The sequence below is a fragment of the Ailuropoda melanoleuca genome, chromosome X (assembly GCF_002007445.2).
Source record: "Ailuropoda melanoleuca isolate Jingjing chromosome X, ASM200744v2, whole genome shotgun sequence".
In the NCBI taxonomy this organism is placed as follows: domain Eukaryota; kingdom Metazoa; phylum Chordata; class Mammalia; order Carnivora; family Ursidae; genus Ailuropoda; species Ailuropoda melanoleuca.
The window spans coordinates 45,494,821-45,521,389 of NC_048238.1; the positions used below are offsets into that span (position 1 = coordinate 45,494,821).

The following is a 26,569-nucleotide window of genomic DNA, read 5'->3' on the forward strand; positions in this document are numbered from 1 at the left end:
TTCCTTTCTAACAAAGGGCTACAAATGCTGCAGTTTGTTCTTTATTTTCAGACTGAAGTTAGCTAGAGGCACACAACAAAGCAGAGGACAGGTAGAGGCTCAGTCCCATGTGAAGTACAGATGGGGTGGGGCTTTGAGGCAGCTGGCTTCTCAGGCATAGGTGGTGACATACTGGGGCCCCATGTTCCCAAAGTAGGAACGTTCCCACTCACTCATGAGCTCAAAGTGCACAGGCCGATGACAGAAATTGCAGGCAGCCATAGACACATCCTGGAGGGGCAGCCCCACCTCAGTCCAGGCTACCAGCAGCTTCTCTAAAAGGTGGTAGGGGGTGGAGAAGGAAAGAATTGGTTAGACTAGATCTTAATCCCTGTGTCACAATACAGATGTACCAAGGTAATGATCCATCCCTTCAAGCCTCTATGATATCTTGGAACCAGAATTAATTCCTGTTTCCTCCATTGTGTGCTATGAATGTTACCATTTGTGTATTGGTGCAATTGGGAAGCACTCATTTGATGTAATTTAAAGCTGTACTAGCCTGGCGTGGACCACTTCCTAAGTACAGGATGTGCTGTGACCCAAGAAGTGAATCCATCATCAGTAAAGTGAGCCTAATGAAGATAACAGTGACAGTAACCATACAGTGTCATCATTTGTGACCTGGGAGTTGGGCGGGGGTTATTCTGGAGTGGGTGGGAACCCAGAGGAGAGAACCTGACCCCATTGTTGGAAGTGCCTCAAGTGTGTGGCAGGGCTCTGTCCTTGACTTTGTTTTTATGTTTACTCCCTGGGAGATCTTGTTTAGTCTTATTGCTTTAAACACCATTTATATGCTGATGATTCTGAACTTTTCATCTTAGCGCAGACCCCTCTTCTGAATTCTAGACTTGTATGTCCAACTGCCTTTCTCTATTTCCACCTGGATGTCTAATCAGCATCTCTAATTTCACATGAGCACAGCTGAACTACTGATCTCCCAACGTTCCACCTAGTCTGCGCTCTACTTTTAGCCTTACCCATCTCTCAGTTGATGTCAGTTCTGGTTGTTCAGTTCAAAAATTTTAGAGCCATTCTTTATTTTTCTCTTTCTCTCTCACCACACATCCCATCTGTCAGCAAGTAACCATTGACTTTACCTTCAAAATTTAGAGCACTTCTCATCACCTCTAATGCCATCATCAGGTCTGAGTGACTATCCTCTCTTACTTGGGTTATTATAGTAGCCCCCAAATGGATCTCTGCTTCCACTCATTCTCCTTTTTCTGTCTATTCACGAGAAGTTGGACCAGTTCTGTTAAAACCTGAGTCAACTGTGTCACTCCTCTGCTCAAAGCCCTCAAAAGACTGTTTCAGAGTTAAAGTCAAAATCCTTACAGTCTGGCCTCACATTCCCCTCACTGTTCAGTTTTCTCTTTGCCTCTTGCTTACACCACTCCATCCACACTCATCTCCTTATTGTTTCTCAAGTATAGAAGAATACTCCTTTAATAGGGTCTTCCCTGCCTTAGTCTATTCCCTCTGCCTAGGATGACCTTCCCTTTGCTATCTGCCCATCTAACTCCTTCACTTCTTTCATAGCTTTGCTCAAGTGTCACCACAATGATCTCTACCCTTAACACTCAATGGTACAACCCTCCTCCAAACCAGCCCCTCTACACCAACACTTCCTGTTCCCTTATCCTGCTCAGTTTTTTCCATAACACTGAAAACTATCATGCTATATGCATTGCTTATTTTTTTGGCTCTCTCCTTCCACTAGATTGTAAGCTCCAGAAGAATAGTGATTTTGTGTCTGTTTTGTTTACTACTGGATCCCCAGCTCCTAGAACAGTGTCTAGCAAACAGTAGATACTCAATAAATATTTGTTGAAAGAATGAATGAAAGGATGACTAAGTCTAGAAGATAAAGGAAGTAAGCCAGAGGAAGGAATGAGGGAGGGCATTCCAATAAAAAGGGAGCATTATTAGCAAAGTACCAAAGGTAAGAAAGTAGAGCAAAGTAAGGGAGTTACAAGTCCTCGGTGTAGCTGGAAAAATAAAATGAATGTGGAAAAGAGGTGAAGGCACAGAGATCACCATGTTTAAGGCATGGAATGCCATGCCAGGGAGCTTCAACTGTTCTACAGGCCAGTGATCTCCAAATTTTGGACCATACATTTTATCAGTATAAACATTTTAGCACATGCCACAAATCTATGTATGTTTTTTTATATATGGATACGTGTATCATTGTCAGTCTAAATGTTAAAGATCAATATCAGTAATGCCTAATTTCCTATTTAAGATTTAAAAAGGAAACACAAAATTCTAATAACCCCCCTCACCCTATGGGTCATCTTGCATACCTCACATTGGAGACCACTGCTGTAGTCTAGACGGATAGGAAACACGAAGAGGTTTAAGCAAGGGACATACATAGTCAGATGTTTAGAAAAATCCCTCTGATGGTCACTATGGACAAGAGATTAGAAGAGATCAAGAGAGAAGCAGGAAAATTAGGAAGAAATCACATTGACATGTATTCCAAAACTGGCAATAGAAAAAAGAACAGATTTGAGAGAGACTGTAGAAACCATTTGCAGGATTTCAAGATGGGTTGACTAGGGTTAAAGGACTGGTGGAGTCATGGTAAATGCCTCTCATTTCTCTTTCCTGCAAAAGGTCAACATAAATGGACACTCAGAGAACCAAGAATACGGAGGGCTCTATAATTGAAGCCCAGAGCAACTTAGAGGACTGAGCAAAAGGTCCAGGAGTCTGGATCATCAGCTCAGGCAGTAGACCTAGTGGTTATGACTGTGGAGGCAGAGGCAGACTCCTCAGTTCAAATCCAGTCGCTGTGTGACCTTGGACCAGTTACTATATATTTTTGTGCCTCAGTTTTTCACATATATAAAAGAGAAATGTTAATAATAGTATCTCAGCCTCATGAGTATTAGATGAGTTAATACATGCAAAGAGTTTGGAACAGTGCTTGGTACATGTTAAGTATTTAATAGATGTTGGCTAGCATTATTTGATGTTTTTGAATGAATGGCACCTACCTATCTTGTCTTCCTTGAAGTCTCATACTACCTATACTCCAGACAAACAGAATCACTGTTGCCAATGCATTTCTTCTGTTTTCCTGTCTCTAGGTCCTTGCTCATGGAATTTCCTTATTCTGGAATGTCTTTGCACTATACCACATGTACTTCAAGGTACAGCACAAGGACTTCCTCACCCACAAAGCCTTCCTAACTTCCTGCTTCCTGCTTCCTCTAGCCATTGGTGATCACTCTTCCTCCAGCTCCCAGAACACTGAAGCTCGTCATACTGGACCAGTACTGTCTATGTCTATGTCTGTCTCCTTTTTAGACTGTCAACTGCCTGTGTCTTTTGTCCAGCAGACTTGGAATGAACACCTGCTCTATCCCAGGACCTCTGCTAACAACTGCATCCAACGGGAATCCAGTAAATTTTAGGTGAATTGACTAAACGGCACCATTTAGGATAAAACCCAGGCTATTCAGTAGCTCTACAAACCTCTCAATCCAGTCCCTGTCTTGTGTTGTCTTTGTAGACTCATAGATTGGCACTCCTTTCTTCCACTCCATTCCTACTAACCTACATTTCAGTAACACCTGCTTATTGTTCTTGATAACTCAAACAGCTTCACACCATTCTCTTTGCCTTTCTCTATGCTCTTCCTTCTGCAAGAAATACCACTTCCACCCTCTCTTTCTCTTCTTGGTCCAATACCACTCACCTTATAAAACTCAGCTCAGGTGTCACCTCCTGCATGTTGGGTCAGGCCTCTCCTCTCTGCTCCCACAACTCTGATGCACTGTCCTTGTTGAAATTTGATGGCCTCTTAAAGTCATTGTGTTTGCTATGGCTTACCTGAACTGGAGCCCTATGAGTCTAGGGACTGTTTCTCATCCATTTATTACCCAAGTATAGGGTCTGGCACACAATAGATGTTCTAGAAATATACTTTTAAACTGAATGGCATTCATTCCCTTAACTTCTTCAGATCCTGGGGCTGAAGGGAAAGAGAGTGCTATAGACACCCATATTGAGGACTTACGCACAAAGTCTTCCATCATCTGAGGACTGTGGTGGGGAGAGGGTGCCAGACGCAGCAGCTCTTCACCCCGGGGGACAGTTGGGTAGTTGATGGCCTGCACATAGATACCATGCTTGGAGAGCAGGAGATCACAGATCTTGCTGTTCAGTGCTGCATCACCCACCTGGGCTCAGGAGAAATGCCTGTCAGTATCTGCTACCCTGGCCCCATTATCACTAGTTCCATTAAGCAGGTGGAGGGAACCAGACCAACAAACATCATTGAATTTGGGACAGATTTTTTTGTTTTTCATAAGGGGCTTAGTGGCAGCTTCAGAATTTCTATCAAGGAGTTGCTCAGAGGCAGCAATTAAATTTGAAGGGCTTGGGATGGAGGTGGTGCTAGGTACCTTGTCCTGAAGCTGTTTGCAGAGCAAGCACACTGGTTTTACCTAAAGACTATATTAATTTGGGATCGTTCTGGGTGAGAAGATGAACCTTCCAAGCTACCTCTGGGGTGCTGTCGTTGGCTTAATTAAAAAAAAAAACCAAATATTTCAAAAATAGTCTTTCCCAATTTCCCCAATATTCCCAAAAAGGAATATTGGCTTAGCCCAAGCAGTGACTATTTCTTTCTCATCCATAAAGCAGTCACAGAAAAAAGTGTCCTTACCACACCCTGACATACACACACAAATAGACGTTATTTTAAAAAGAAGTAGCAGTTCATTTTAAAGGCAGTAAATCAACATGGTTGGAAATCCAAAATAGCACTTTGAGCCATGGTGTTTGACTTTCTATTTTCTGACTTCAATTTTTTTTACTTCAATTCTTACTAAGAGAAGTTTCACACCATGATTGTATTATACATACACATATACACATGTGTGCATATACACATGTATAGAAACTGAAACATTTCCCACAAAATGATAACCTTCTCCATGTGTGATGTATTCCAACATTTTCATTTCTATTTTTAAAAAAATTTTTTTCTATTTTTAAAAAATTTGTAATACTAGTCATAACCTACTAAACTGATTTTGTGACCCACTAATGGTCTTGATCCACAGTTCCAAAAACACTGAATTATAGGTCATGGGTACCCAATATTGTGAGGGTCAGGACAGCCTAATAATTGTGAGATAATAGCTAGTGCAAGAAGAGGTGACTAAAATCCAGAATGGCTGACAATTTTCCAAAAGGGTAACATAGCTTGAAATAAGGAGGGTAGTTAACAGGAAAGTAAAGGATTGGTAAGAGGAGCAGGTGTTGGTTTGCTGGTGTGGAAAGGCTCCCAGAAGAGATAAGTGGGTAGGGCAATGGTCAGTGTGGGGCTCTCACCCGGATGGGGATGATGTGGCTGGGGCAGGGGATGACAGGAAGGCCCCTGTCCATTAGTAGCTGGCGCATGTGCTTGACATTGCGCTGGTGGGCTCGCCTCAGGGCTTGGCCCTCCTCTGCCTTGAGTAGCCGCACAGATTCCAAAGCCCCAGAGAGCACCATGGGAGGCAGTGATGTGGTAAAGATGAAGCCGGCAGCATAGGAGCGCACCATGTCCACCAAGTCACGGGTGCTGGCGATGTAGCCGCCCACACAGCCAAAGGCCTTGCCTGGAGACAAGGAGGGGGAGGATAAGCACAGAGATCATAATTAGTCTTTAGAGGAACAGGATCATGTCCAGATAACACAAGAATGTGTACCAGAAGCTGGAGCTCCAGACTCCTTTCCCAGGCCTCTGCTTATCTCTCTTGTCCATGTCAAGACAGACAGCTGATAATTCTGCTGCTTTGAGATAGGACTTCAAGGCTTGCCAGGTGCAGTGACTAGATAGGCAGTAGCTGGGTGGGGACCTTTAGCTGGTTAGGCCCAAAAGTGGAACTAAGATGAAGCTTGGGGATGGAGTGGGGGAGCAATTTAAAACCACAACTCTCCATGTACTGACTTGAGCCTGGCTATTTGGCCCTGCTTAAGGTTCTTCTCAAAAAGTCCTTCAGACTTTCTCAGCAACTCTGCTGTGGGGTAGGAGTGGAAGAAGGGAATCCAGGAATTCCATAGCCTGAGGCTATGAATTCTACCCAAATAACTTCTACAGCTTTGGGGAGGGGGAAGGAAAGGGTCTTGAAGGGGCCTCCTTTCTGGATTATATATAAGGGCATCCCAAGGCACTCACCAAGAGTTCCAGAGACAATGTCAATCTTGTGCATAATTCCATCACGCTCCCCAATCCCAGCACCCCGGGACCCATATAGTCCTACAGCGTGAACCTCATCCACGAAGGTCAAAGCCCCATACTGGTGGGCCACATCACACAACTCTTCAAGGGGACAGATGGCACCTGAGAAAAGCCAAGGAATAGAGGTAGGAGATCACAACCCTTCCCCAGCCCCACCTCCAGTGTGGAATTTGTGACCCATAACTGCTTTGGGTTGGAAAAGGGTGAGGGTGTGCACACTCAGTTGGGACTATTTCAAACCTCCTTAAATGTGTTGACTGCCTCCACCTCATGCCCACTCAAGGGGTGTGTGTGTGTGTGTGTGTGTGTATTTTCTCTATTTTGTAATCAAGGCTTGCCTCTCTGTTTTCCTACTTTTACTTCTGACAATATCTGTCTTCTTGTTTAAGCCATGTCCCAGCCTCTCTTTGTTTCCCCCCCTCCCCAGGTCTGTGTACTTCCACTTAGGGTTGGCACTGGCCCATATGATCCCTTTGTTTTAATAAATTCAAAAAAGCAACTTTTTGCTCCAGGTTAATGCCGTCCTGATTTCAGACCCAACTCATCCCCTCAGGCAGATGCTTTTAGAAGCCTTGTCAATGTCTTTTTACTGCACTGGTCCTCCCTGTTTCTATCTTTCTGGATTTCTGTCACTATCTCTTTTTTTCATAGCTATTTCCATCATTATTTCTATGTCTCCATTTTTCTGTCTCTGCTTTTGTTTTTCCTTCTCCTCTTTTTTCTCTCTCCTTCCCTCCCTTCCTCCCCTCCATCCATCACTTCTCTTTCTCACTGTTTGTGTCCCTTTCTGTCTACCTCTATCTCTCTGCTTCAGACTTACTTTCCCTGTACATTCGTGTCTCTTTCTGAGTTTCTTTGTGCCTCTGTCTCTGTCTTTTCTGTGTCTCTGTGGGAGTGCATTTCTCTCTCATCTCTGAGGGAACCCTCCCACAGACTCAGGTTCAGTCTATAGAATGAAAGAGAATTAGAAGTAATCTGTTCACTCCTCACCATTTTTCACACAGATTTACGATTTTCCTATGTTATTCTAGATGTCTTCTATGCTGATAATTGTCTATAAGGTCTTCGAATGGCTGTGAATCTCATATAGACTTTATGGCCACTCTGCATATACAAGAACTCATACCTTCTGTCATTCCCCATCTGGAAAATGGTGAGGTGCAGGGAGTTGGAATACAGAATAAAGTTCTTCAGGTAGAAACAGGGGCTCCAAACCAGGATCAAAGAATGTGAGCAACTCAGGACAACATGAGGGGAGAAAATCACTAGAGGTGGAGCTTGAGACAAAGAGATGGCTCAAGCATCATTTCAATGGAAGAAATTTAACCCTAGAATTGATAGTTTAAGTAGTGTCTACCAACAAAATAAGGAGCCAGTAATTTATAAATGTAAGGAAGTAAAATGATCACAACATGATTTCCACTAAAGACATAATGAATTAGAATAGTCTCAGCAGTAGAAATATAATCATGAGATAGTTTTACTTTATTGCTAGTTGTATAAATGTGGGAGTGGGCACAACAGTACATTCTTCACATTTATAAACTAAACTCTCACAGCTACTCTATTATAGCCTTCATTTTATAAATAAAGGAACTGAGACACAGAGCAATTAAGAAACTTGTCCAAGCTAGTAAGCTGTCATGTTGGGATCTGAACATGGATAGTCTGGTTCCACAGCCTGTGGATCACAGTTACATGATGCTGATGGCATCTATGTTAGCCGAATCAGTTAATACTATGGACTCTTCTTTGTTTCGGTTGGAAAAACAACAAATTGAAATGAAGCGAGGACCTCTTTCTTTAATAAATCCACAAGGTGATGCCTAAAGCACATGATTTCTGCTCAAGAGGGGTAGCAATAGAATGATTTGGGCATTGTTTCAGTTGGGGAAAGAAAAGAGGTAGGAGGATAAAGTTCATTTACTTTTACTTAGATCATAATAGATGGAATGACTTCCATTGTCTCTAATTCTTAAAACCAGATATTTTATGTTGGGGAAAACTGAAGCTCAAGGAGTTGAAGAGTTACCCAAGATCATAGAGCAAGTAAGTGCCAGAGGTAGGATTTGAACCCAGGTCTGTCTCACTTGAAAACATGTTTTGATTCCAGTGCTTCATACTGGACCCTGAAAAAAACTCCCAGCCAAAGATTTGTAAAATTTTTCATTCCAGAAACCAGACACTAGAATGATTGATTTGTACATCATTTCTAATGAAGGGAGTGTTATGTGAAGGAATTGGAATCAGATGTTCTAGGGTACAAATACTTTGGCACCAATTTACTGAGCCAACCAAGACAAGTTGGGTGCTGTCTTTGAACTTCAGTTTCTTAACCTGTAAGATCAGTATAATAGCTGCCTTTGGCATTTACTGGCTGTATGATCTTGGGCAAGTTACTTTACTTGTTTATGTCTCAGTTTCCTCATGTAAATAAATAGAAATAATAATAGTACCTGCTTCATAGAATTATTGTGAAGATTAAGTGAATTAATATGTGTAAAATACTAATAATTTTGCTTGGCATATAAACAAATTCTATACATTGTCAGCTATTATCATTGTTATCATGGTTTTTATGATATACATACCATCCATAGAGTGAACAGTCTCAAAGGCCACAATTTTGGGTGTCTTAGGGTTGGACTCCTTTAGAAGTTTCTTCAGGTGGTCAGGGTCATTGTGCCTGAAGACAAACTTGGCTGCTCCACTGTTGCGAATACCTTGGATCATTGAAGCATGATTGCCTGCATCTGAGTAAATCTCACACCCTGAAGAACCAGATGCATATTCCTTAAGCTTCTGTTCCAGTATTTCCACTTCAACCTCAGGGCTGACCTGACAGGGCCAGAGAGCCAGCTGTCCCTCCCTTTGAAGACCCTGTCTGCTTCCCTCTCCTCTGGAATCTTTTGTGACACCTCTTCCTCCCTTGAAAGAACTCCCCTGCCCTGAAATTCTGACCCCTACACCCTTCCCTTCAGTCATTTCTAAGCCTGATCTGGCACTGACTATCTTGGGGTGGAGGAAACTTAAATTCCCAAGAAGCTCTAGAGTTTCTTAAGGACAGGGTCTAGGTTCCTACTCCCAGATACATAAGATCAAGCCTTGGAAAGAGTTTATCCCAGGGAATGGAACTGGATTTGTTGACTTTGATAATAGAATCTTCCTGGTCTAGATGAAATCCCAGCTCTTCCAGGTAGCATCTCTCTTCTTATAGTTACAGGATGGATACTTAACAAAATTTCCATTTGAATCATAAGCTCATGGCATGTCAGAGTGAACATGGAGTCCAGCTCCTTAACTATTATAAGTGAGGAATCTAAGGTCTACAGAGGAGAGGACCTTTCTCTAGGGCCTGAGGAATGCAGGGCTTTTCACTGAACAAATATGGGAGAGCAGGTGGAGGTGGGAAATTGGTGGAGGGAATTGATTCTTGGCTCCCCCCAAATTACACTGACATCAAGGAATTGTGGCCTTTCATTAGAATGAGTTATCACTTCTAACTGAGGAAATCAGGCATGACTTCCTAGAGGACCTGCCAAGAAGGAAAGTAGACTGGGAGTTTCTTGAGAGCATAAATCACACATTTTGGTTGTTGTTAATGAAAGAAGATGTTATTTGAAGGATGCATTATACACAGTGTAGTTCCAATGAGTTAAGCATATGGTTATTCCCATATGCTTCTACAAATACCTTTACAAACACTTATATCTTAGTGAAAGAAGATGTTCCTTGAAAGATGCATTATAGACAGTGTAGTTTCATTGAGTTAAACACACAGCTATTCCCTTCTGCTTCTACACATAAGTTTACAAACACTTATATGTTAATGAAAGATGTTATTTGTACTTTTGATTTGTATTTCCTTGATGATCAGTGATGTTGAGCACCTTTTCATGTGTCTGTTGGTCATCTGTATGTCTTCTTTGGAAAAATGCCTATTCATGTCTTCCTCCCATTTTTAAATTGGATGATTAGTTTTTTGGGTGTTGAGTTTTATAAGTTCTTTATATATTTTGGATACTAACCCTTTATCAGCTATGTCATTTGCAAATATCTTCTCCATTTCATAGATTGCCTTTTACTTTTGTTGATTATAAAATACCAACACTGAAACAGGAAGAAATAGAAAACTTGAACAGACCAATAACCAGCAAAGAAATCGAATCAGTAATAAAAGAACTCCCAACAAACAAAGGCCCAGTGCCAGATGGCTTCATAGTCAAATTCTACCAAACATTTAAAGAAGAGTTAATACTTACTCTTCTCAAACTATTCCAAAAAATTGAAAAGGAAGGAAAACTTCCAAATTCATTCTATGAGACCAGAATTACCCTGATACCAAAACCAGATAAAGACTCCACTAGAAAAGACAACTACAGGCCAATATCCCTGATGAACATAGAAGGAAAAATTCTCAATAAAATATCAGCAAACCAAATCCAACAATATATTTAAAAAAAAAAAACATTCACCACGATCAAGTGGAATTTATTCCTGGTTTGCAAGGGTGGTTCAGTATTCACGAATCAATCAATGTGATACACCACATTAATAAAAGAAAGGATAAGAACAAAGTGATCATTTCAATAGATACAGAAAAAGCATTTGACAAAGTACAACATCCATTCATGATAAAAACCATCAACAAAGTAGGCTTAGAGGGAACATATCTCAACATAATAAAGGCCATGTATGAATAACCCACAGGCAATATCATCCTCAATGGGGAAAAACTGAGAGCTTTTCCTGTATGGTCAGGAACAAGACAGGGATGTCCACTCTCGCCACTGTTGTTGGTACTGGAAGTCCTGGAAGTACTGGAAGCCCTAGCCACAGCAATGAAACAACAAAAAGAAATAAAAGGCATCCAAATTGGCAAGGAAGAAGTGAAATTTCCATGATTTGCTCATGGCATGATGTTCTATATAGAAAACCCAAAGAACTCCACCCAAAAATTGCTAGAACTGATAAGTGAATTTGGTAAAGCCACAGGACACAAATAAACGTACAGAAATCTGTTGCATTTCTATACACTAATAATGAAGCAGCAGAAAGAGAAATTAAGGAATCAATCTCATTTATAATTGTACCAGAAACAATAAAAAAATGGGCACAATTGCACCAAAAATAATAAAATACCTAGGAATAAACCTAACCAAAGAGGTGAAAGACCTATACTCTGAAAACTATAAAACACTGATGAAAGAAATTGAAGATGACACAAAGAAATGGAAAGACATTCCATGCCCAAGCATTGGAATAACAAATATTGTTAAGATGTTTATACTACCCAAAGCAATCTACACATTCATTGCATCCCTATCAAAATATCAACAGCATTTTTCACAGAGCTAGAACAAACAATCCTCAAATGTGTATGGAACCACAAAAGACCTTGAATAGCAAAAGCAACCTTGAAAAATCAAAGCTGGAGGCGTTACAATTTTGGACTTCAAGTTAGATTACAAAGCTGTAGTGATCAAAACAGTATGGCACAGGAACAAAAATAGACACATAGATCAATGGAACCGAAGAGAAAACCCAGAAATGATCCCAGAACTGTACGGTCAATTAATCTTCAACAAAGCAGGAAAGAATATCCTAGGGGGGAAAACAGACTCTTAAACTAATGGTGTTAGGAAAACTGGACAGCAACATGCAAAAGACTGAACTGAACCATTTTCTTACACTAAACACAAAAATAAATTCAAAATGGATTAAAGACCTAAATGTGAGACCTGAAGCCATGAAAATCCTAGAGAAGTACATAGGCAGTAACCTCTTTGACATTGGGTATAGCAACTTCTTATTAGATATGTCTCCTGAGGCAAGGGAAACAAAAGCAAAAATAATTATTGGGACTTCATCAAAATAAAATATTCTGCACAGTGAAGGGAATAATCAACAAAACTGAAAGGAATCACATATTTTATCTTTCTGTCTCTGGTACCCAGTATAGGTCTAAGTACACAGTAAACATTTCTTGAATGAGTGGATGGATAAACAAATTACTGATTTATAAGTGAGCAATTGAATATATTACTGAATGAAAGAGTGAGAGGATGGGTATCAAAGATGAGACCAAGGAAGTAGCTAGGAGCTAGATTATTGAGGTCTTTAGAAGCCATGATAAAAAGTTGGGTTTAGTCCTAAGGGGGTTTGCATTTAAAAAAAATATTATTCTGACTGTTGGGAAGAACAGAATATAGGAGGGCAAAAGTGAAATCAAGAAAATGATGTTGGGGGTGCCTGGGTGGCTCAGTTGGTTAAGTGTCTGCCTGCCTTCAGCTCAGGTCATGATCCTGGAGTCCCAAGACTGAGCCCCATATCAGACTCCCTGCTCAGTGGGGAGCCTGCTTCTCCCTCTTTCTGCCCCTTCCTGCTTGTGTTCTCTCTTGCTTGCTCACTCTCTCAAGTAAGGAAATAAAATCTTAAAAAAAAAAAAAGAAAATGATGTTTGTCTAGGCTGGGATGGTGGCAGTAGGAATGGAAAACAGTTTAATTCCAGTGGTTGAGGAGGATGTTCACTGAAAAAACTTCCCAAAGAGTTTGGATTTAGTTGGGGTTATGTGTGCTCTCAGAAAAAGTTTCTGAGAAGCAGTGGGGATGTTTACAGTGTCATGAAGTGTCAATAGGAAGTAAGGAAGTAGATAGCAAGTGTGGAGACTTCTGTCAAGCAGTTTGTCCATTATAGGAAGGAGAGAGATAGGGCAGTAGCTAGAGAGTGTTGAGAGGACATTTTTTTTTAGATGAAAGAGACTTTAGCATGTCTAAAGAGGAGAGGCTGAAGATACAAGAAGGAGAGAAGGAAGTGATAGATCAAGGTTCCTGAGGAAGTAGAGGGGAATGAGACACAGAGCACCAGCAAAAGGATTAGTCAACAAGAAAAAGGGTACCTCTTTCATTGTGACAGGATAGAAAAAGGGAGGAAAGAACATGTGGGGGTGTTTGTGAGTTTGTAGGTAGTTTGTGCCAAGGAGTTGAGGACATTACTTGAGGACTTCTATTTTCAGTGAGGAAGGAGGTGAAGTTATCTGCTGTGGTTGAGGGTGAGGTGGAAGTGGGAAAGCTGAGAAGAATGGGGGGTTGCAAAACTGCCCTGGAGATTTGGAAGGCTGGCCTTGGGAACAGGCTTGCTAGACAGCATAGAGGACCTGGTAAAGGTTGGGGACCATGAATTTTTAGTGGCTCCCACCTGAGTAATTATGTGCACCTAAGATTGACGTGGAGAAGGTGGAGAGTTATATTCATCATCACTGGGGATGTGATGGAATGACAACAGGCATATGAGTTGAGGACATTATTAGCTAGAGAGTGGGAGATTGGGAAGATCAGGTCCAGATGGGATCCTCTATACAATGAAATGATTGGCTTTAGGCAGAATAGGTGTGTCTTCAAATTGTAAAAGGAAAGAATGAAAAAAGGGTAGACTCATTTATGGAATATAAGAAGTAGGAAGATCAGTAGGAGAAGAAAGGGAAGAAGGAAGGGGGGGTAGAGAAGGGGGAATGAACCATGAGAGACTATGGACTCTGGGAAACAAACTGAGGGCATCAGAGGGGAGGGGGGTGGGGGATTGGGATAGGCCAGTGATGGGTATTAAGGAGGGTACATATTGCATGGTGCACTGGGTGTTATACGCAAGTAATGAATCATGGAACTTTACATCTAAAACTAGGGATGTACTGTATGGTGACTAACATAATATAATAAAAAATATTATTAAAAAAGAAAAATCAGGTAAGTTTATAGATTTGATGGCTTTAAATTAAAAGAGTTTCTGTCTGGTGGCTTCTGTTTTCTTTGTGATATGAGATGTGATGTTATTTGATAAGAGTGAAGGAGGAGGTAGTCACAAGTTCTAAAAGAGAAGAATGTTTTTTTAAAAAGCTAGTATATTGGGGCGCCTGGGTGGCGCAGTTGTTGGGCATCTGCCTTTGGCTCAGGGTGTGATCCCAGCATTCTGGGATCAAGCCCCACATCAGGCTCCTTTGCTGGGAGCCTGCTTCTTCCTCTCCCACTCCCCCTGCTTGTGTTCCCTCTCTTGTTGGCTGTCTCTCTCTGTCAAATAAGTAAATAAAATCTTTTAAAAATAAATAAATAAATAAAAAAGCTAGTATAGGGACATAAAAGAGCTATTTATGGGTGTTAGGAGCCCAGCTGAGTTGGGGGGAGGGTGATAAATGTATGGTGTTACCCTTCTGTGAGGTTGGGCAATGCTCCTCAGTAGTATTCTTCAGCCTAACTGAAGAAGGGAGAAATGAGAGGGATATAGTCATCCAGTGTTGAGGATACATAAAGTGGGTAAGACGGAAGGGCAATGGCAGTGAGTGAACTCAGAATAGAGGGAAAAGGTGATGAAGACAGTAAGACTGCATGCTGTAGTGCAAGATACCAACCCTGAACAGAACTCAGGTCCCAGGCTTACCTGGCAGGATCTTTGCTAGTGTGAAGAGAGTAGAGTCATTGGCCACAAAGCAGGAAGAGAAGAGCAGGGCTGCATCTTTTTGGTGCAGCTCAGCCAGCTCCTGCTCCAGCTCCACATGAAACTTACTGGTACCTGAAATGTTGCGGGTACCACCAGCTCCAACTCCATGACGCTGCAGGGTCTCCCTGGCCAGGAGAAAACAAGGAGAGGGAAAAACCCTTGTCAGGCATTGAGGAACTGGGCAGGTTTCTCTTCACTGATGGAGGTCAGTGTTGACTTAGTAATCCTATATCAGCTGTGTCATGTATAATCAAGTAGAGGGCAGGATGGAGACAATGAGGATACATGGGTCCTCCTCCTCAGGCTGATGGCTCTCAGGAATGGAGGGAAAAACTAGGTTGAATTTGAACATCTTGGAAGACCTTCTACAGGAGGTCACACAGTATCTCTGGCAATACTCATTCTGTAGCCATAGTAAAAGCTCATGGAAAGTGGGCCTTGCTTGGTCTTCCATCTTTTCCATAGAACTGAACAATCAAGAGTTTGGAAATCATGGTTTGTTGACTGACATGGTTCATATCTGAGGATTAGACATGCTAAAAGACCATGGACAAAAGGGGTGGTAGGTGGAACTCAGGTTTCTACTGTAAGCTCTGCCTTTCCCTTCCATGTGTGGATTCTTCTCTGTATGTGTCCCCACAGCTCATGCCCTAGATCTTACTACTCACTTTGTAGCTTGCAAAACCCGTGGGTGCCGGCTCATGCCTAGGTAGTCATTACTGCACCAGACAGACACATCCTTTGAGGCCATAGATGCCTCAGAGAAGTGTTGGGCAAAGGGGTATGCATCAGCCCAGCGGTTTACGGTCTTGAACACACGGTAAGTGTGGTCCTGTTTCTTCTCCATGATCTTATGCCTGAAAAACTGGTCATAACCAAAAACATGGTTTCCTGCAGAAGTAGAGATGGAGATGAAAAGAATTCATTTTTAAATAACTTCCTGATTAGTCCATATTTTACCCATGCTGTTGATTTTGAGTTCTCCGGTTCTCTTTCCATTTATTCATTTATTTGATCAGTCATTAACTTACTGAGCCACAGTAACTCTCCACTACTTCATTCAATCGTTTTGCTTTCTCAACTTGCTCATTCACTCAGTAAATTATTCATACATTCACTCAGGCTTCCTACCCCTGGCGTGGACTCCTCTCTTTTTCTAAGGTTATTGTGGTGGCCTTCTTGCTGAAATCACTACTTCTAGTTTCAGTGGAAAGAGTATCAACAGATCTGGTTTCTAGTTATTTCTCTGCCACTTCCTAGTTATGTGACATTGAGCGAGTAATGAGTCCTTTCTCTTAGTTTTTAATTTCCTCATCTGTAGAATGGGGCTAATAATAACTTCTTGGATAATTGTGAGCATTTGATGACAAACAGAATGTCATACAGCCAAACTAATGTTTGGTACATAGTACTATTATTACAATTATATTAGTAGTAGTAGCTAATATTTAATTATTATAACCAATATTTAATGAATGCCTATTACATGTAATGCCTTCTCTTATGAACTTTATAAATATTATTTCTTGTATTCCTCACAATAGCCCTAAATGGAAAGTATTAATATCTCCATTTTACAGATGAGGAATGGAGACATAGGTTAGGTAACTTGACCAAGGTTATGCAGCAAATAAGTGACCTACAAGTAAGCGACCTAGAGTTTACTTTTAAAACTGCTATTTACTACAAAATGGAGAAATACTATTTTCAGGATAAATTGAAATAATATATGCCAAAGGACTTGTTAAACTCTAGAACTCTATACATGAGACAGAAATCATGATCGTTGCAGATGGCAACTTATGTGGTAGGGATGTAAGCTGGTAACATCTTTGCTGCAGGGATGTTTGAAAATATGTATCAAGAGTTTTTAAATGCAAATACTGGCATACCTAGAGAAGTATTTGCAGCAGTACTGCATGGTGCACTGGGTGTTATACGCAAGTAATGAATCATGGAACTTTACATCAAAAACTAGGGTTGTACTGTATGGTGACTGACATAATAAAAAAATATTTAAAAAAAAGAAAAAAAATGATTGATATCCAGAACTTATTTTTTAAAAAAGAATTGGGGTGCCTGGGTGGCTCAGTCAAGTAATGTCTGACTCTTGATTTTGGCTCAGGTCATGATCTCAGGGTTGTGAGATTGAGCCCTGAATCAGGCTCCACACTGGGTGTGGAGCCTGCTTAAGATTCTCCCTCTCCTTCTGCCCCCCGGTTCTCCCTCTAAAAAACAACAACAACAACAACAAAACACTCTGAAAACTTACTAAGAAAACTTTTCAACCAAGTAGCAAAATGGGCAAAGAATATAAACAGAAAATTCAGTAATTGTAGAAGATGCTTAATCAAGGAAAACCAAACTGCAAAATAAAAATTTTCACCAATACTGATAAATATTTAAAAGTTTGATAATATCAAGTGCTAGAGAGGGTGTGAGAATACAGATACTCTCTTTGATAACTGGTACACCACTTTGGAGGGCTAATTGGCAATATTTATTAATATTGAAAATGTACACAACCCTAACACCCTAAGAATTTGCACCTCTTAATGCTATCCTAGAGGGAAAAAAAACTGACCTATGTGCATGAAGAGGTACATTCAAAGTTGTTTGTTGCACCACTGTTTGTAATAGGAAAATTTGTAAGCAACCCAATGGGGGAATATGTAAATAATCTCTAGTATATCCATACTGGGTCTAAGATAATACTATATGTTATCTTTGAGTACATTTATATGTATGTAAAACCAACATAGACTGTAAACCAGAATAAAGCACAGAAAAATTGAAAATAATAACCTGAATTAATTTGAATGATGCTTGATTAACTGAATGATGTTGCATCCATGCTACAGAACAAACTTCAACCATTAATAATTATTATGTATCTCTATGCTTAGGGACATGAAATGATGCCCATGATATATTTTTAGGTAAACAAAGCAAGATAACAAAAGCAGTGGAATAAAATCACAGTTCTAATAAAAACGTGTGTGGAGGGAACCCTAGGAGGTGTGTGTATGCGTGTGTGTGTGTGTGTGTGTGTGTGTGTTTGTGCTTAGTTATGGAAAAATATCTGGAAGAAAATATAACAAGTTAGTGGTGGATGGTGGAACTCTGAGTGATTTAAATTTCCTTCTTTATATTTTCCTATATCTGTTGAAAAATACTTTACAATGAATCATCTTCCTCTTATATTAGAAAAAAGCCAAATTCCATTATGAAAAATGAATATAAACACACACAAGAAAGGGGAAAAGTCTGTCTGTAAAGGATGAGTTTTTGAGGGAAGCATGGAGAAGAAATAATAGGAATAAACCTAGTATTTAATGAGACCTCAAAACAGCTAGAAGCACTTCCATAAATCTAATTTTATTTCTTCCTTATGATAACTTGTTGAGGCAAGCATTACAAGCTCACTAAAGGGAAGTGACTTACTTGCCAAAGCACACTGATCCAGCAAGTGCCAGCATTAAAATTTAAATCCTGACTCCCTTTGGTTCCAAAGCACTTCTTTGCCATTTCCTCTACTGTTTCAGAAGCCCCTTCAGCACTCCTTCCACTTTCCTACCCCCTTTTATTTCCACTTCAACAAACTCACCAACCATGTTGTTCTGAACCAGTTGTGTGACCTTCTCTGAAATTAGCTCTGGCTCCTGGGGATTGGAGAATGGCTTTCTCAGGCTGGTTGAGGCCAGGGATCTGGGCGTGTCTGACAGAGTGTGAGATTCATTGGTCATAAAGAGAGGGGAGAAAAAAAAAAGGAAGTATGTGCTGTCCTCTTTAAACTCAATACAACATGAAAATTCAAGTTTGTGAAGTAGAGAAGCCTGCACAGAGGGAAGAGATATTCTGTGAAGTGAGCCCCTACTCATCTCCACAAGTGGAAACTTCTGTGTCTGGAGACATTCCATAAGATGTTACATTTTCCCCCATTAGAGTTTTCCCTTGAGTAAAGTAACTGGGGCAGCCACCCTGAATCTTGTACTTGGGAGGTAAATGCAGGGCAGTGTACCTTACTCTTCTTTTCTGAATGTCATTAAAATTCAATTTTGAAATTTTTACCTTTAATGATATACCAAAAGGGCCTATGAAAAATGTCAACAGTGTGGCCATATTTCAAGTGTGATTATCTTGAATAGTCTGCACCAATTGAGTTGACCTGGAGCTTCATATGCTTCTAAAAGATGTACCTGCTTTCAACACTTACTCTTTCATGCAAATCCAGATTGTTATAGAGTGGTATTGCTTAAATGTGGGAGCCTAAACCGTTAGGATCCATTTAGCCACTTGGGAGAGAGGAGGCAGAACTCTAGAGGGCTCATTTTAGACTAATGGCTTAAAGTTACAAGAGTCTATGCATGTATGTGTGTTGGGGAGGGTAGATCTCAGTGCGCTGTCTAATCTATTGCCTACCATGGTCCCTTTGGAAAAGACTGGACTTGCCATCATGGGATGTATACTAGCTGACCTAGAATTAGCCTAGATCAGAACTGTAATGAAGTGAATTCAAGCATTAGGAGTAGAGCCTGGATGAGGTGGCACTTGACTCCAACCTGTCTTGAAAGTCTTCACATCCTCTTGGACTTCTGGAGCTGCCTTCTGCACGATCTTGCTCTTCCCATCCTGGAGTTCTGACAGCATAAATGGACAGTGGCTCTTGGCCCAAGATTGAGAGTCTATGCAAAGGTAAGAGAGTGAGTGGCAGTGCATTTCTAGCCATAAGTTTAGTTTAACAACCATTACTAAGACCTACTGTATCCCAAAGTTCTATCTCAGGCTATGGTAGAGATACAGAAATGGATGAGTCTGGTCCTGTGCTAGGAGAGCTTCTAGGCTGGCAGAAATGGTATACACTGAAGACACATTATGAACAGTGCTGGAATGAGAGGGAGGACATGGGCTATGGAAGTCTAAAAGAGGGAGGGGACATGACCCAGAATTGGAATTGGACAGGCTGGAGGTTTAAACAAGCTTCACAGAAGAGAAGATGACCAAGTTAAGTGTCACATGGGAAGTATGAGAGACTCTGATAAAGGGTATGGGTGAGGGTCATTTGACAGGAACAAAGACACAGAAGTTTGAGACAATAGAGTTGATCCAGGCAATTTTAAGTAGTATCAGCATGACTGGAGTATATAGAGTGTGAAGGGCATGAGAGTGAGACTATTGAGAGATATTGGCAGAAGTCAGAACCCAGGTGTGTTTTGGGGCCAGCTCATTTAGCCTTGATGCTTTTCACATGAACCTTCTCATTTATTAGGCAATGATGGCCAGTATGACTTGGAACTTTGTCTCCAGGACCCAGACATTCTACCCCATTTGCCAGAAACTTCTTCTTACCTCCTCCAGCCTTGGTTGCCTTAAGGTGGATTTGAGAACAATTTGGTCCTTGGGTGGCCAGGATAGGACAGCGTCCAATACCAAACAGGACCTGGTGAGTCTTAATCATTTTGCCCAGGAGGCCTATGTGGCCCCGGGCAAGCACTGGACAGCACTGTAGCAACATGGCTGCTGCTACCATCTTGAGCCCGAAGTCCTGAACAAGATGTGGAAGAGATGAGAGTCCATCATGAAGGCATGGCCAAAAGCCAAGGGTCATTTTTGTGTTTGATCCTTTGCCTTTAGCTTTCCACCCAATGTACACTGCCCTCTCCAGAGATGCCCTTATTGTCCTTCCACAATAAGAACTTTTCCCAATGTCAAAATGTACCAATAGGGGATCAGGGAGGAAGAAATGAGACAATGACCATTAGACAATGGGGTAAAGGAAAGTGTTCCAACTGAAGGTTGGAAAGCCTAAATTCTGATTCAGACTCTGCCACTGACCCCTTCTGTGATGGTGAGGATTACTGAAATGTGATTGTATGTGGCAGGATGAGAGCTGATAACCCACCAACTCTTTATAACACTTAAGGCTAAAAGTCTTTCTAAGAATATTAGCCTCAGTCAAGTTAATATTCAACCTGCTAATGCAGATGGATGCCATTGGCCAGGGATCCTGAGGCTTGGCTTAGAGTGTTTACTGAGCAGGCCCAACAAGAGAGGGTAAAGGAGTTTGAGGCCACAGGTACCAGCTTAAGTAGATTCAAGGAATAGGACAAAAGGGCAGGCCCTAGGCCATACAGGCCATGTGCCTGCCATCAGACTGGTATTTTGCTGCCTTTGAACTTGCCCCTGTATTTTAGAAAAGGACAGTTAAAGGGGATGAAAACAAGCCCCAAGGGGTCTGGGAAACAAGTTGATACACTAATGAAAGAGGCAGAAGATAAGACAGAAGAGAAGGGACAGAATGAAGATCAGAAAAAAAGATAACAAATAGCCATAATAAGCATTCAATAAATATGTGTTGAATTTGGGAGTAAATTAATGAATGAATAGGGACTGAAGTAAAAGAAAGAAAGGAAGGGTAGGGAAAGAGTCAGAAGAAAAGAGAAATTGGGAAAGATAAAAGGAGGAAAGTGAGAGAGAACAAAGGTACAGAGGTAGTGGTAAAATTAGAAGAACAGAAATTGTGGGAGAGAAAGAGATCAATAACATAGGGAAAGGGGATAGGCTCATGATATGAACAGGGACAGGAAGACTGATCAGAAAAACAGGAAAAAAATATGGTGGGAACTACAAAAGGATAAGGAAAGAGACCTAGATGAGAGAGAGAGATTGAGTGACAGAGCAGAGGTAGAGGCAGAGACAGACAGAGGGACACAAAATGGACGTGAGGAGAGATCAAGGAACATACAGGAATATACAAAGACTCAGAAAACTGAGTGCAGGAGAGAAGGGAATCCAGCAGGAGCAGAGAGTCAGTCAGGCACAAAGATAAAGGATAAATGCTGCCAGAGATAATGGGGGTGGGGGAGAGCAACACAGAAGGGTTAGGGTAAGAGGAGATTGGCCCTAGTGAGGGAGATGAGAGAGAGACTGAGCAACAGAGAGAAGGGAATAGAGACAAGATCAAAGAATAGAGATGGAGAGGTTGTTAAGTTGTGTTGAGAGTTGGGATGAGGGAGGGCGAAGAGATACAAAGGGAAAGACAAAGAACAAGAAGGAGGAATAGATTAAAAGGAAAATGGCAAACTGAGATCCAACATCTGAGGGTGAGACAAAATATGGGACAGGACAATAGGAGACATATGGGGGAGTGTGGGAAGACTAAGGCCCTGGCACCACCAGGAGAGCTACTGAGTAGAATCTAGCAGCACCTCTAGTATACAGGACTTTATATTGTAAGGGAAAAGTGAACAGGAGGACTCATGGCACTGTCCTCATATGGCAACCCCCTTCATTTGTTACAGAGCAACACCCCTCCCCCTAATTCATAAATCTGTTTTCCTTGTTTATCCAAGAGCATTCTCCCTCCAACATTCACAGGCTGTCATAGGAACATAGGTCAGTATGTGAGGCAGGGTGCGTGGACCTTGAAATTGGGAGAGGCCAAGGGGTATTGAAAAAACTAAGTGAAACTCATGTTTAAGCCTTTAAGACAATGCGTGGTGCATGGCAAGTTTTCAGTAAGTGTTAGCTTTCCTTACTTCAATTTCAGCTTCCCAACTACCTGTTGGATGTTCTTGGAAAGCTACTTCCCCTCTCTGGGTCTTAGCTTTCATCAGCTGCCAGATGTAAGGTATTTATGCCTACTTCATATGGTAAGTAATGAATTGGATCCAATGCCTACATCACATGTGGAGATATCAGTTTCCCTTCCCCTGCCTGCCTCCAAAGGCCAAAGCACTTAGGGCTGAGTCTGCAGACCACAGATAAAGCTCCCAGTATTTATCACCACTGGGGTCTGACCACGCCCTAAACTGAGACCAGGGTGTGGGGGAGAAGGAGAGCTCCTTTCTAGAATCATGTCTGAGCATCTGGCTGGAGATGACTCTGGCAATATGTGGTAAGGATGGGTGGATGATCCAGGGAAAGGCAGGCAAAGAAGATGTCTAGGTTCCAGGCTCCTGAAAACTCCCTTCCACAACATCAGCACTTGGCAACAATAATGACAACAACATTGGGATATGTAATGGGAAGGAAAGCCCCCAAGATTGGAAGCAGAGTCCAGTCCTGCATTGGGATGATGGTGGTTTAAGGCATATCCCCCCGCCATGTGTAGTTCAATACACTCATCATCTCTAAGGGACTTTTGGCCATGATATTCTCAGGGACCTGGAAAAATATAACTACATCTTGAAATTTGTTAAAATATCAAGTTCTTTCAAACTTCATTTCCAATTTCTCTGTTCTGATACTCTTTCCTCAAATTTGCCCAGCCCCACTCTGCCTCCCCACCTTTATGATCCATAGTTTTGCAGTCTATTTACCTACAGCTCTGTTTCCATTCCATCTCACTACCTATAGTAGTGAGATTGGAGTGAGTAAAATTGAATCAAGAAAGTATTTTAGGCGATTTAGGGTATTAAGAGCACAGCCTCTGGAGCCAGACATTTTTGAATCCTGGCTCCACCGGTCTCTAGCTCTGGGACCTTAGAACTTGTATCTCTTCTCTATATCTTATATCTGTAAAATGTAGATAATAACAAAGACAAGCTACTTCACAGGGATGCTGTGAAGATTCAGTAAAATAATCTATTCAAAGTATATAAAAGAGTGCCTATCTTAAATACTGAAAACAATGTTAGCTATTATTTCTATTTTCTATATTTTCTATGTAGAGAAAGTGAAGGTACATCCAAGGAATGTACCTTCACTAGTCTGTACACCAGACTAGTACTTAAAACTGATTCTTGTCTCAATCCTAATTTTTATCCTTATCCTATTAAAACTTACTATGTGAACTTGGGCTCTGTACTTTCCCACTGTGGGCCTCAGTTTCTCCACAGGCATTAGACTAGATAACTTCATAGATTTTATTTGGTTCTAATAGTCAAACACTCACAGAGTACTCACTGTGTCAAACACTGTTGTAAATGCTTCACATACATTGACTTATTTAATTCTCACAACAACTCTGTAAGGTAGACACTAATATCAACTTTATTTCAAACCTAAGGAAACTGAGTCCCGCAAAGATTAAGTAGCTTATCCAGGTCACAGAGCTAGTAAGTTAGAGAAGCAGGATTCAAACCTAGGCAATCTGGCTTCAGAGCCTGCTAACTTAACCACTATGGATCTATGATTCAAATATTACTACATATTTTCTTGACTGAGAACCTGACTCCAGACATTAATCTCCTCTGCTGCAGTAGCAGGCCCCTTTCTGGGACATTTGATTTTGGACTGGGACAAATGTCTTTACCAAAGGAACAGATTTCTAACTGAAATGGAATTTCAGGCATGGGTGAACATTCATTCATTCATTCATTCATTCCATGTAACAACTTATGCACCCGTTGTGTGTCAATCTTTGCTAAGGATTTTCATAAAACAATGCTTTCAGCCAAATATATAATGGTGAAATTTCAGCCCAAATGACAGATAATTACTCAAAGGTGTTCCCTGAACCTTAAAATCCTCTTTCATGTCAGTAGCCAATCTGTAGTCCCAGAGATCAGAAGGGCCAACCACAACACTACTCCAGCAGAGAGCCAGAAACCACTCATGGCCACATCCCTTGCTCCCTCTCTCCCCTTCATGGCCTGCTTTGCAAAAATCAGGTCTGGAGGGGAGGTGATCACTTTTCTTCAGGAACTGGGTGTATCAAGCCTTACTCCCCCTTCTAGCATCCTCTCACCATCATAGAAGAGTCAGAGAATTTTAGATACTTGGAATCATAGAACCAGAAATTTTTAGAAACAAAATTTTAGAAGACCACAAATTCAAAATTAGAAGAGACTGTGGAGGTTATAGGACAAGCCCCTTTTTTTTTCAGAGTGAATGTCTTGCCTAGGTCTCACAGTGAATTAGGGTGAGAATACAAATTTATTCACTTTCAGCATAGGGCCCTTTTAGTAATGCAAAATTCCTCTTCCACTTTCTCTCCTTATTTATGCTAATCAACTCAAGTCCTTCAAATCTCTCTCTACCCGATTCATCATTCCCACCATCCCCACATTCCCTTGATTTTCTCTCCCTACCTCTGACCCCCTAGGCACTGACCTACTGAGCTCTGCCCTCTGCTGAGCAGAGAGAAAGAGTCAAAGTGAGGGAGGAATGGAGGAATTACTGGAATAAATACCAAAACAACTTTCTGGGAGACAGAGAAGGAAAGGAATAGAGACAGAAAGAGACTGAAAGATGCAGGGTAGAAGAAAGAAAAAGATTGAGAGAAGAGTATGCAGACTGAACTCAGGCAGAGGAAAAATAAAAGAAAGCTAGAGGTCAGAGAGAGATGAACTGAAGTGAATGATCCTGAAAACTAACAAGGGAGAGTAAATGGGGGTTAGGGGGCAAGACAAAGGAAAGCCAAAAACAGGGAAAGCCAAAAAAGATATAAGAGGGGATAAGAGAGAAAATGACAGAGAGACAGATTCTAAGGAACAAGGTCATATCTAGTCAGTCCAGAGACAATGTGCAGCCTTGAGGTGGGCAGCAGACCAGAAAGAGCACACCCAGGCTGAAAGCAACTCTTACCTGTTGCCCTGCACTGAGGACGAACGAACGACGGGTGGGTGCTGTGGGTCAGGACCTGGCATTTATCCCTTCCCCCATGTCTCAGCTCCACCCTTCTCTCCTGCTGGCCAGGCTCTGCATTGGCCCCAAAGGTATCTCAGGCTTTTGCTAGAGATAAAACCCAGTGTAGTCCCCTGTCACCCAACCCCATCATTTACCACTGCCTTTCCCCTATTTTCTTTCTCTTCTCCCTTTGGAGTAGTAAAATGAACTTGCTGGGTTTTGGAATCAGATAATCTATATATAGCTAGGGCATCTTGAGCAAAACCACCTCTCTGACTCTTGGTTTCCACAATATGAAAGGAGGACAATAAAACTCAGAAGAACTGTAGCACAAGTGGGAATGGCCTCAAACAGGCAGCTTCCTTAGACTACATTCAGGCCATTGTAACAATTTAAAAACATCATCTATGGAAAAAAAATTGCACAGTGCCTGATTCAAAGAAGTAACAGCCAATGTTGACTGATTACTATGCACAGACCTTTCATTAAGTGCCTTACAGGGATTAATTTAGCCCATTCCAATAAGGACCTTATGAGATAGGTGCTATTATCTTCATGTTACAGATGAAGAAACTGAGGCTTGGGGAGGTGAAGTAACTAACTGATAATTACCCAGCTAGGTAAGTACAGAGCCCCACTGTAAACCAGTCTGGTTGTGGAAATTACACTCTTCAGAACTCACATTCTTTAAAAAATTTTTTTTCTATTTAAATTCAATTTAATTAACAAAGTGTATTATGAGTTCCAGGGGTAGAATTTAGTGATTCATCAGTTGCATATAACACCCAGTGCTCATTACAAGTGCCCTCCATAATGCTCATCACCCAATTACCCTATTCCCCCACCCACCTCCCCTCCAGCCAACCCTCAGTTTGTTTCCTAGAGTTAAGAGTCTGTTATGGCTTTTTTTTTCTGTTTTTATTTTATCTTCCTTCCTTTCTCCTACATTAATCTGTTTTGTTTCTTAAATTCCACATATCAGTGAAATCATATTGTATTTGTTTTTCTCTGTTTGCTTAGCATAAAACACTCAAGTTCCATGTACGTCATTGCAAATGGCAAGATTTCATTCCTTTTGATGGCTGAGTAATATTCCATTGTAGATATATTCCACCTCTTATTTATCCATTCACCTGGCAATGGACATTTGGCTCTTTCCGTTGTTTGGCTATTGTGGGCATTGCTGCTATAAACATTGGGGTGCATGTTCCACTTCAAAT

At 41.2% G+C, this 26,569-nt stretch overlaps 1 protein-coding gene across 2 annotated transcripts; it reads right to left on the reverse strand.

Annotated features, from left to right (window-relative positions):
- Positions 1-19: 19 nt before the first annotated feature.
- On the reverse strand, positions 20-25,453 carry ALAS2 (5'-aminolevulinate synthase 2). Of its 2 annotated transcripts, XM_034648859.1 has the most exons (11): positions 25,308-25,453; positions 20,127-20,322; positions 19,340-19,462; positions 18,385-18,495; positions 15,446-15,668; positions 14,718-14,902; positions 8,878-9,057; positions 6,224-6,388; positions 5,395-5,663; positions 4,073-4,235; positions 20-314 (listed from the first exon to the last, which is right to left on the reverse strand). In XM_034648859.1, the coding sequence occupies exons 2-11, from the start codon at positions 20,305-20,307 to the stop codon at positions 151-153; spliced, it is 1,764 nt and encodes a 587-aa protein (XP_034504750.1). In that variant the 5' UTR covers positions 20,308-20,322; positions 25,308-25,453; the 3' UTR covers positions 20-150. The 2 variants fall into 2 exon arrangements, with proteins under 2 accessions (XP_034504750.1, XP_034504751.1); XM_034648860.1 differs by lacking the exon at positions 18,385-18,495.
- Positions 25,454-26,569: the final 1,116 nt, after the last annotated feature.